Below are 12,464 nucleotides of genomic sequence, written 5' to 3'. Positions count from 1 at the left end.
ACAAAATTTAAGAGCTCTAACGGGGCACAGCCCTCTTTCAACTTCATTCCCCACAATCTCAGAAAGACTGGGGATTTCAAATGATTTAGGCCAAGGACGAGACGGAAGTTCATTCTTGGCCAAAAAAACCAAGTTGAAGAGCGCATACTGCTTTATTAGCGGAGAAGCCGATGTTCTTGCTAAAAGCATGTATCTCACTAACCCTTTTAGCCGAAGCCAAGCTCACCAAAAAAAAGTGTCTTGAGGGTAAGATCCTTCAGGGAGGCTGAATTTAATGGTTCAAACCTGTCTGACATAAGGAACTGTAGGACCACGTCCAAGTTCCAAGCAGGAGTCGAAATATGACGCTCCTTGGAAGTCTCGAAAGACTTAAGCAGGTCTTGGAGATCTTTGTTATTAGAAAGATCCAAACCCTTATACCTGAAAACAGAAGCTAACATGCTTCTGTAGCCTTTAATGGTGGATGCAGAGAGGGAGCGACCATTTCTCAGATAAGGCAGAAAATCCGCAATCTGCGCTACAGAGGCACATGGAAGAGGAAATAGAGGAAGACTTGCACCAGTCTCTAAATACCTCCCATTTCGACTGATAGATCCTGACGGTAGAGGATCTTCTAGCCCTCGCGATCGCTCTAGCTGCCTCCTTCGAAAACCCTCCAGCTCAAGAGAGTCTTTTGATAGTCTGAAGGCAGTTAGACGAAGCGTGGGGAGGCTTTGATGAAATCTCTTTACGTGAGGCTGTCGCAAGAGATCCATCCGTAACGGCAGACTTCTTGGAACGTCTACCAGCCATAGAAGTACCTCTGTGAACCACTCTCTCGCGGGCCAGAGTGGAGCAACCAATGTCAACCTGGTCCCTTCGTGAGAGGTGAACTTCTGCAGCACCTTGTTTAGGATCTTGAAAGGTGGAAAGGCATAAACGTCCAGGTAAGACCAGTCCAGCAGGAAAGCGTCTATGTGGGCTGCCTCTGGATCTGGAACTGGAAAGCAGTAAGTCGAGAGCCTCTTTGTCAGTGAAGTCGCAAAAAGATCTATGGTGGGTTGACCCCATGTCATCCATAGCTTCTCGCACACAGTCTTATGCAACGTCCACTCCATGGAGATGACTTGTCCTCTTCTGCTGAGGCAGTCCGCCAAGACATTCATTTTTCCTTGCACAAATCTCGCCAAAGGAGAGATGTTACTTGCCTTAAATGGAGTTCCTTCTGATCCGTGGATCAAAGACCCGAGCATTCCAGACTGTCCAGTGGAGCTCCCTAACCCAAATCCGATGCATCTGAATACAACACATGGTTTGGGTTCTTGATCGCAAGAGAAAGACCTTCTCGAAGTCCGATGTTGCTGTCCCACCAAGTCAGACATGTCTAGACTGAGTTGGAGATTGGGAAAGAGATACTCTCTAAGCCCTTCTCCTTGTTCCAATGGTTTAGGTGAAATTGGAGAGGGCATAGGTTGAGTCTCCCCAGAGAGATAAACTACTCCAGCGATGAAAGAGTTCCCACGAGGCTAGTTCAAACTCTTACAGAGCAACTGTTTTTCTCTTGCAAGTGAAGGACTTTTAACAGAGCTTGTTCCATTCTTGTGGGAGACGAAAAGGCCCGAAAAATCAGACACTGTATCTCCATTCCCAAATAAAGAATAGTCTGGGATGGGGTACTGTAAGTTACGACTTCTCTACGTTCACTATGAGACCTAGCTCCTTGGTTAGGTCTAATGTCCATTAGAGGCTCTCCAGACAGCGATATAATGACGACGCCCTGATTAGCCAGTCGGCAAAATAAAGGGAGGCTCTGAATCCTCAAAAAATGTAGAAAGCTTGCTACATTTTGCAAGGGCCTTGTAAAAACAAGAGCAGCAGGAATGAGGCCGAAGTACAGTGCTCGAAATTGGTACATTACTTTCCCGTCCACAAACCTCAGATGTTGTTGAAAGTTTGGATGAATCGGGATGTGGAAGTATGCATCCTGAAGGTCGAGAGAGACCATCCAGTCGCCTTCCCTTACTGCTGCCAAGACAGATTTGGTAGTCTTCATCGTGAAGTTTGTCTTGACAATGAACACATTGAGCGCACTTACATCTTAAGTACTCCTGCAGTGAACGTGGCTGCCAGATCATTGGAGCCATCCCTGATAGCCTTGTTCCTGCAGTGAACGTGGCTGTCAGATCATTGGAACCATCCCTGATAGCCTTGTTCATGCATGACATAATTGTACAGCAATACATTGACAGCTGGAGAGACCTTCTTACTTAAGGCTCCCAGGGACCAATCCAACAAATAAAAACTTCAAACGCTCGAAAAAACTCCTAACAGGAGATGGTCTAGCTCTGAAGCCGACCATAAAATCTTGGAGCGTCTCATGGCTAGACGACAAGGAGAGTCCACAAGGCTTAAGAAGTCTCCCTGGGCAGAGGCAGGTACTCCCAAGCCGAGAACTTCTCCTCGAGCTTCTCCTGTGTCACACCAGATGCCCGAGCGAGAAGCTAATTAAGAAGGAGGAAAAGCAAAAGCAGACTTTCCTAAACTTCTCCTGGATTCCAACCAGTCTCCCAGTAAGAGCATGGTCCTCTTGGAAGAACAAGAGAGAACTGACTTCGTAAAAGCAGGCGTCGAAGAAAGTCTAGGACAAAATTTCACTAAAGAAATTCATAAATAAAATACAAGGGAATGTTGGACCACCCTAGGTTACTCCTCTTCTGAATGACTCCCCAAAGGTACATTAGTTGAAAGGGGGTCATCAACTTCTTCAGAAGGCACATCATCTGATAAAACTAAAGTCTTGCGAGAAGGAGATTTATATTCAGAATGACGTGAAGGAAAAGCCTGACAGGCTACATCCACTTGTATATGAACAGAAGTTAAAGTTGGAGGGCCGATGTCACGTTGTGACTGCAGAGAATGTTATTCTACTACACGTCGTGACAGAAGTAACTGACGTTCAAACGTCCCGTAGTAACAGCGGTGACTGCTGTTCGATGCTATATCGTGACTACGATGACTGACCCTCGACGTCACGTCATGTCTACGGCGTCCACCGCTCAACGTCAAGTTCTGCATCTCAACGTCACGCTGTGACTGCGGTGGTTGACGTTCAAAGCGATCAAAGTTACATCGAGATTTATGCTCCGCATCTCGCTTAACAGCAAAGCTGTCACTAGAGATAACGTCAGCGTGGCGTAACAAAGCTCGTCTAGAAGGTTGAAGACCCGAATCACGTATCCCAGAACCGTGACGTACAAAAAGCAAAGGATCCTTTCGCACAGGAACAGGATCGAAAGCTTCTATTGAAGAAGAAAGCTTTAACAGCATATCTAACTTCGGATCAACCTGTGACTGCAGTGGCTGACGTTCAAACGTCACGTAGTAAACAGCAGTGACTGCTGATCGATGCTATATCGAGACTACGGTGACTGACACTCGACGTCACGTTGTGTCCACGGCGTCCACCGTTCAACGTCACGTCGAGTCTGTGGCAGAAACGTCTGTACATGAACGTCATCGCTATGAACGGGACTCTTATTATGACTACAGCTAGGACGTTGAACTTGTTCTGAAGGAACTAATAAACATTTCAACCGTCTCGAAACTATACGCCCAGGCTTTTAAAGACACGAATCATCGGAAGACGAGGAGAAACTTCGTCTCTCCTGTCTTATGGCAAGGACGTGCTTGCCGAGCAACATCTGATACCTTTGAGGGAACGTCTGTTCGTTGGTTTACACTCCTCACTCCCTTAGGTCCTACGACATTCCTTCTCCCTGGTGCAGGGGAGCCTGAAAGAGGTCTCGGACTAGGAAAGTGACAAGCACGAACAAACGAACCCTCCGTAACACAGAACATGTTTTTTTTTTGCACTTACTTCACTGATATCGTATTTTTCAATAATTTCACATTAGACATGAATAAAACTGATTTCTACCTGAAGCACGCAATTCTCCCTTACATCAAAAGGTTAGAATTGCGAAATGAGTCGTATAATGTAAGCACATTAGTACAAAATGAAACACACATGCAAAAATCAATAAACATATACATATATATCGAATAAAACGGAAATATATAAAGTTAAAAAGATCAGTGACTGGGGAGGAGACTAAACACTAGTTCACTAAGGACTACGTTTTCAATCTCTCACCGTACAGTGCCTTGGGACGAGAATAAAAACTAAAACGTTTTATCCTCTCTCTCCGTACAGAGACTTGGGACGTGAGTAAAAAACTGAATCGAGAACAACGTTACTCGCTCCCAAACTCCTTGTACAGAGACTTGGGACGAGAATAAAGATCGGATCGTTCTCTCTTTCTCTCTCTCTCTCCGTCTCTCTCTCTCTCTCTCTCTCTTGTCACACACAAGAGAATGGCCCACTCACCCTTCTCGTCAATAACAGGTTATTTGACCAAAGGAAAAAACTGAAAGGACTAAGAAATTGAAAATTAACAAGTTCCTTTAAATTAGTATCTAAAACACTTCAGTTTGAAAGAAGAATGAACAAAACGTCAAAATCGATTTACTCTTTCTGCAAAGTGAAACCGTGATTCTCTCTTTCTCTATCGTAACGATAGAGCGCAAACTGCGTCGCATAAAAAAACCAAACGTTAGTTCATCTTTGAAAAAACAGCACGAAGACTATTCAAAGAATATATTTCTTAAAATATTTTCTAAAAAATATTAATCTCATAACCCTTACAGAGCAATTGATTTAAACTTAACAAAAATAAAAGTTGAATGGGCTCAACGTTGTTTAACTTCGTTTTCCAAGTTAGGACCGCCTACAAGGAATAGGTAAAGGCCGCATATAAACAAAACATAAAATTTATCTTGATGTTTAGTATAAATGGAAAGCTAATCGAAGAGGCCTAATAAAGGCGGGTGAGATAAAAAATATATAGAGGAAAATCTATAAATATCAACAATAATCTATAAAGTGATAAAATAATTACTAAAAGCCTTAAACACACTTCCGTACACTGAGGGAAGGGTCGGCCATCTTTTCTCTATGGAAAAACCAGAGATTAAAAAAAAAGCAAGGGCAAAACACTTTTCCTCTCCTTTCAAAAGCATTTCTTTTGAAGATAGTATTGAATAATCCAACACGGCGAAAGCAATAAAACCAAAACCAAGTACTTCACCAATTCGGTAGAAAACTCGAGGTCATAAAGCGAGCGGAACCAACTTGTCGACAAGACCGACAGAGAAGAACTGGAGATGTTGACAAGTATATGCGGTATCTGGCCGATAGTCGGCGCTGGTGGTCACACCCGCAACCTTCACGGCGATCGCTCGCGAGTTTTTGGAATCTGTCGAGCCGTCGGAGACGTCAGCTATTATATATTCACCAGCTAAGTTTAATATTTAAAAGTCGATGTTGTCCCACCGTTGTTGGAATGCATCTTGCCAGAGAACCTTGGGGTCTGGGACTGGGGAGCAGTAAAATGGGAGCCTGAAGTTCAGGGCCGTTGCGAGGAGGTCCACTGTGGAAGAACCCCACAAAGTCAGGACTTTGTTGGCTACTAGATGATCCAAAGATCACACGGTACTCACCATCTGAGATGCTCTGTACAGGTTGTCGGCGAGCACATTCCTCTTGCCCGGAATGAAGCGTGCCGATAGTGGCATTGAGTAAATCTCAACCTATCTCAGTATCTCTACTGCTAGATGGGATAGGGGCTGCAAAAAAGTACCTCCTTGCTTGTTGAGGTAAGCCACTACTGTGGTGTTGTCGCTCATCACCACCACTGACTGGCCTGCTAGGAGTTTTATATGGAGGTACTCTTCTGAATCTGACCTGACGCCTGAGGTTGTGTGGTGCAGCACGTTGGTCCCCCACCCTTTTTTTGAAGCATCTGAAAACAGCATCAAATCTAGGGGGAGGATGAGAAGATCCACTCCCTTTGGTAGGTTCTCGTCTGCCACCCACCATTCGAGGTCCGTCTATCCCGCTGATCCCATGGGGATCCAAATGTCTGGGAAATCGAGAGCCTGATTCCACTTGGACTTGAGTTGCCACTGAAGAGATCTCATCCTGAGGCAACCGTTGGAAACTAGACGGGCCAGCGATGAAAGGTGACCAAGGAGACGTAACCACGCCTGGGCTGGAAATTCTTCTTGTTTGAGAAAGGGTCTTAAGACCTTTCTCAGCCTTGTTATCCAGTCGTCTGATGGGAAGGCTTTGTGGAGATTGGTGTCTATGATCATGCCTAGGTATATCAGTCTCTGCATAGGAAGCAGGGAGGACTTCGAGGTTTACCATGATCCCCAGATCTTGGCAAACCCTCACAAGTTTGTCTCGACGTTGAAGAAGGGTTGACAGAGTCTGCTAGGATTAGCCAGTCATCCAGATAACGAAGGAGACCGATGCCAATCTTGTGTGCCCAAGATGACATTAGGGCAAAAGCACTGGTGAAGACTTGAGGTGCTGTGGAAAGACTGAAGCACAGCACCTTGAACTGGTATTTCCTGTTGTCTAGGGTGAACCTTAAGTACTTTCTTGAATACGGATGGATTGTGATCTGGAAGTACGCGTCCTTTAGGTCCAGTGTGCACATTAAGTCCTGTGGTCTTGCCGCTAGTCTGACTGTGGCTGCTGTCTCTACGCTGAACGGAGTTTGTTTGACAAACTTGTTGAAAGCTGAGAGGTCGATGACTGGTCTGCAGCCTCCAGACGCCCTTTTCACAAGAAAGAGTCGACTGAAGAATCTTGGGGACCCATCGAGGACCTCCTGGAGAGTGCCCTTCTCCAACAGGGTTTGGACTTCTGCCCAAAGGGCCAGCCCCTTTGCTGATCCCATCGCAAAGGAGTCTATTGACACTGGATTCCTGGTCAGGGGAGGGAGAGATGTTATGAACGGGACACAATACCCTAGACAAATCCCAGAGATTGTCCAGGGTTCAGCTCCGAGTTGCTTCCACTTGTCCGAGCAACCTTGTAGGCATCCCCCTACTGGTGGACAAGCAGGGGGAGTGCCTATCCTAGCGTTTGCGGCCTTGGCCGTTTCCTCTGGGATATTTTCCTTCCCTGAAGGACTTAATGCCTTTCCCTTCCTTGGCAGAAAGGGCTTCTTAGACACCATGATCTTCGCTGCTGTCTTGTTCTTCGTGGTCTTGGCTGGACGGGTTTGCTGAGGAGCTGGTGGTTTATAGGACTTGAATGTCAAAGCCCTATGGAGGAGGGAATCCTGATGGGACTTCCTCCATCTCTCAGCAGCATGTTCCACGTCCTTAGGCTGGCTCGAATAGATGGGCTACCTCTAGAGAGGAATACTAGAGCCTAGCGATCGCAGCATTTGGGACTTGTTAGTTGAATCTCTCAGAACCATGTCTCGACGTTTCAGGATGGTATTCGCCCACAAGTTCGAAACTTAGTGGGCGAGAAACTCGATTGTGCGAGTGCCTGAGAGCAGTTAAGTCTATTGCTTTCTTGGTACAGTACGTTCCTTGGAGAAATCCTCAGTCCGTACTAGGATTCTCAAGGTCCCTAATCAGACATCAAGCCACGAAGTAGCCTACATGGCGTACTTCGTGACCTTCTCCTGGTTAAGGATCTCAGTTGCCTAGAAAGAGACCTGTCAGTTGAAGTCTCTCTCTAGAGGGACTCTCTTGGTGAACTCTTCCAAGGAGTGATGGAGAGGAAGAGCTGGACGAGGTTCGTCCAAAATCTCAAAATACCTCATCTGTTAGACACGAGGAGGTGGGAGAAGCTTGTTGGTAGAGCCGGAACGGTGATGGCCAGTCTGTTAGTAGGAAGAACAGGAACAGGGATGTTCCCTTTGGAAGGGCGAATATCCACTGATGGAGATCGCGAACGATCTACAGAAGAGTCCAGGACCGAAGTCCGAGGACTAGTAGCAGCGTCGTCGGAAGAAGGTCCAGGAATGGGCAAAGGTCGAGGGCCAGGAGAGGACAGAAGCGGAGACTCCTCTGCGGGGAACGGCTGCGATGACGAGGCTGACGAGACGAAGGGGGGCCTTATCACCGATAATGAAGGATGGCCTGCTGTAAGGCATAGCTGAGGGCGAGCTCTGCGATGGAGACGCCCTCTAGGGGCCGTTGGATCAGTAAGCTGACCATGAGCAGCAGCAGTCCTTCGAAGAGGAGTCTCTAAGAGAGAACTCCCGAGGTGGAGAAACACTCGCAGAAGAGACAGACGTAGGACTAAGTTTCCCCCTCGAAGGATGATCAGGAACGGAGTAAACTAAGTCGGCAGCAACAGCTGGATTGTCTAGAGGGGCAAGCGTGTCGGCAGAAGCCCTAGAAAACACTTCTGACACCACGACGTCGACGAGCTCAAGAGGGTCCACCTCTGAAGTCGACGACGACAGCTGCACACTTGCACCCCAGAGAATGAGCTGCAGTAAGGATTCCCTGAGGGCGGACCAGGAAGCCCCAAGGATGACCATACCTGCAAAACAGAAGATATAGACAAGGCCTCACCCGGGGGGAGAGGTGGGTCCGCTTCGCTATGGGAAGCGCCTTGGGTTTTATCCCCTTCGAAGGAGAAATATCCCACTTAGACTACTTCTCCCGTCATCGCCAAAACCTCTCCCACTGGGAGGCAGACCACTCCAGACACTCAATACACTGATTACCACTATCACACCATTGACCACTACAGGCGTGACAAAGAGTGTGGCGATCTGTTTCCACGGTCGACATGAAGGTTCCGCAGGGCCGGCCATCGAGTCCAGGGCAGGTGCGCATGGCTGCAGAAGCTATCCCCCCTACCCCCGCTAACTGGCAGTATGGGTACTTAACCCTCGGTAAATTTTAATGGGTCGACATCTCTGCTTCACCGAAAGTAATACCCTTAAATAAATAGCGTAGGTTTGTATTCCAGTTACGGAACAAATCAAGATTGTAAAAGGCTTTAATCACTTCACACTCAAGTACAAATTTTGGTGAAACCATTTATGAATACTTAGCCAGGATTTCTTATTGAAATTTATAACCATCCTTTAAATCTTTAAGGAGCTCAGCCAGAATGCCAATAGATGGGGGTATAGGAAAAAAAACACAAATTCCTGAAAAAAAATTCACTGAGCTTCGCATGGCAACGGAGAATGCGTATACGAAATGTTTTGTCAAAATTCCCCTTACTCTCATAGTTACAGGCTAATTAGTAAAAGTAACTCTATAAACCAATAAACATTGTTCCCCACAAGAAAATGTAGTATTTCTACTGGATTTTATCATTTCAGAGAGGAAAAGAATTTCAACATCTTGCTAACATAAGGAAGAAGAAAATATACTCTATTAAGAGTTCAGAAGAGGGTAATATTGGTAGTGCAGAGAGAGAGAGAGAGAGAGAGAGAGAGAGAGAGAGAGAGAGAGAGAGAGAGAGAGAGAGAGAGAGATTGTGTGGATGGAGAAACGACAGCCTTGTAGGACACGAGCCAAAAGAAGCAAGATATTGAGCTAAAGGATCTTCATTTATGAGTAAAATATGATAAATAACTATTTGTTTATCAATATCCAAAAAGGGACATAAAATTCATAATAATCAGGATTCATTAATATTGTCTGTAGAAATACAAAGAAAAACTTTGAACGCCCATATCTCAAAACTCTACTTATTAACTATCAAATTCAACAGTCTCCCTTAGTTTTAAAGATATAGCATTGAAAATTGGTATGTTACTTGGAAATACATTATAAAACAATGAAATTAAGCCCTTTTTTCCAAATTTTGGTTTCATTTGTTTCCCATTATTATTATTATTATTGACATTATTAATATTATTATTACATGCTAAGCTGCAACCCTAATTGGAAAAGCACAATGCTATAAGCCCAGGGGCTCCAACAGGGAAAATAGCCCAGTGAGGAAAGGAAAAAGTGAAAAATAAAATATTTTAAGAAGAATAACATCATTAAAATAAATATCTCCTATATAAACTACTGTATATAGATTTTAACAAAACAAGAGGAAGAGAAATTAGATAGAATAGTATGCCCCAGTGTACCCTCAAACAAGAGAACTCTAACTCAAGAAAGTGGAAGACCATGGTACAGAGGCTATGGCACTACCTAAGACTAGAGAACAATGGTTTGATTTTGGAGTGTCCTTCTCCTAGAAGAGCTGTTAACCATAGCTAAAGTCTCTTCTACCCTTGCCAAGAGGAAAGTGGCCACTGAACAATTACAGTGCAGTAACCCCTTGGGTGAAGAAGAATTGTTTGGTAATCTCAGTGTTGTCAGGTGTATGAGGACAGAGGAGAATCTGTAAAGAATAGGCCAGAATATTCGGTGTACAGTATGTGTAAGCAAGGGAAAACGAACCGTAACCAGAGAGAGGGATCTTGTGTAGTACTGTCTAGCCAGTCAAAAGATGCCATAACTCTCTAGTGGTAGTATCTCAATGGGTGGCTGGTGCCCTGGCCAACCTATTACCTACTGCATTTTTAGGGGTTTATTTTTTTTACCATAATGAAAAAATTCATATCTGGCAAAAAAAAAAAAAATTATTTTAAGAAAAAAAAAAAAATCTTCATATTGGAGGACTATATCAGGTCCATATAGGGTAGTAATCCCAGATCTTAGTTATAATTATCAAGGGATAAATCACCCTGGCGTTGAAAAACTGAGGGTCGTAAGCAGAACTCCTATAGAGTTTGGAGATGTCCTAAGTCACCTTATTAAGTGGTATGAATGTCAAAGTCCTATCATTATAAACCGGCATTAGCCGGCTAGTCCCCTTGAGGAATAAACCACGCCATAATCTTACTCTGTGGTGACACTTGTCAAGTTCTGACAATTGTAACGACGTGTATTCTGCTGCCTCCATCAGAAACTTTTCATCGGCCAGTCTAGCTTCAAACGGAACATTTACCGACAAAACACCTGTGCCCACATCTGCAAGAGAGATTTAGTGACAATCATTAAATAATTGCAAAATTTATACGATTTAACAAAATACTTTTGGGAACTCGCTATGGATTCATATTCTGTACATAAGGCAGGGCCATTTTAATATGTAAGTTATGTTTTAAACTATTAATACTTTTTCATTGCCCTTCAATAGATATTTCATTTCTCAAAATAATTCCAAGACAAACCATTTATTTAATCTTTAAAACATCAAGTTTCTTATGAGAATTGCAGATTTTATTAGAGAGTTGCAGCAAAAATGCTTAATATGGTCCGATACAAAGAACGTGAATATTGTTCTGGGAGAGAATCATAACATACCCTAATTTAAGCTTTTGGATAAATCATCATTATAGATATAATTATAAATAAATTATCTCTTCATTCGCGAAAGTTTGGTCAGATGACCCAATTCTAACGAGATCGTGCACACCGGGAACTGGGAACTGAAGACGCTGAATGGAATAACCTTGAAAGTATCAAAATTTCACTTTGTCAACGGTAGTTTTAAGGTTCAAAAAATAACCAAAATGTTATACCGTAGATAGGCAGCCGGTAGCCTACCTCCAGGCAGCAACAAGGTTAGGTTAAACTATTATGTACGACAATAACCATTGCTAGGCGTATTCTATATTATGATAAACAGGCCAGAATACTCTACAGTTCGGGATATCATAAGGTTATAGATTCCATAAGAATATAATTAAAAAATGAGAATACCTACCTTCATCATGGGAAGTTTCACGGGACCCTAAGCTGGGATCGCCAGACTTTTTAGCACTTTCATTTTGATCATTATCACTTTTAGCACTCTTGAACAGCCAGCTGAACAATGCTCCATCGGTTAGGGCGAACGAAACGATAAATATGCCTAAATACACCCACCTCATAGTGAACTTTAAAAGGTAAAAACTCGTTAAAACTTGTCAGAGTCGTTACGACAAACCGAACGTCCCGCTACAACAGCTGATGACTTGAAGTTTCATAAAGGAAGAAGATTGACTTCGCGAAATAACGTATATAGTGCCATCTATTGCCTAGAATGATAACTATGCGTACCATGCTGTTAAATATTATTATTATTATTATTATTATTATTATTATTATTATTATTATTATTATTATTATTATTATTATTACTTGCTACGCTACAACCCTAGTTAGAAGTGGAACCAGACTTTGAGATCTCAAAAACACATACAGTAAACTCATCACTTTTGATGTTAATATATAGGCTACTGCATCAGAATATTGAAAAAATGGATCACATATAGGGAACGGGAACATTTTGATGCTGAGAATTTTATTGAAGCTAGTGTAGCGCAAATGTCTTGTGAGAACATACAATGTGAACATATGGTAGATAGAGAATGTGTTGGGTGTTATACCAAGAAATATAATGAAAATTTTGGAAAAATGTACGATACCATGTGTCCCATAAAGAGCAAACAAATAGTTGTACGCGAAAATGTTAGATGGTATAATAGTGAGCTATTAAAGGCAAAAAGACATAGACGTAAGATGGAAGGTAGATGGAAAAGAGCCAAATCATCACAAGCCAGAAATTTATATAATAAGGCCAGAAATGACTATAACATCCTGTT

General features: G+C 43.4%; 2 protein-coding genes across 2 annotated transcripts in view; both read right to left on the bottom strand.

Annotated features, from left to right (window-relative positions):
• Nucleotides 1-11,841, bottom strand: part of LOC137658783 (protein brambleberry-like) — a 32,736-nt gene extending 20,895 nt beyond the window's left edge. Inside the window, exons 1-2 of the mRNA XM_068393809.1 lie at nt 11,585-11,841; nt 10,718-10,845 (exon numbers count right to left, since the gene is read on the bottom strand). Coding sequence (XP_068249910.1) covers nt 10,718-10,845; nt 11,585-11,750 — 294 coding nt within the window. The 5' untranslated portion in view covers nt 11,751-11,841. The remainder of the gene's footprint in view (nt 1-10,717; nt 10,846-11,584) is intronic.
• LOC137658792 (pre-mRNA-splicing factor CWC25 homolog) overlaps nt 1-12,464 on the bottom strand; it is a 585,361-nt gene that overhangs the window by 572,097 nt on the left and 800 nt on the right. The gene's annotated exons all lie outside the window — the stretch shown is intronic.

Source organism: Palaemon carinicauda, chromosome 19, assembly GCF_036898095.1.
Source record: "Palaemon carinicauda isolate YSFRI2023 chromosome 19, ASM3689809v2, whole genome shotgun sequence".
In the NCBI taxonomy this organism is placed as follows: domain Eukaryota; kingdom Metazoa; phylum Arthropoda; class Malacostraca; order Decapoda; family Palaemonidae; genus Palaemon; species Palaemon carinicauda.
The sequence above is the reverse complement of the archived record's forward strand: the minus strand, read 5'-3'. Positions and strand labels throughout refer to the sequence as shown.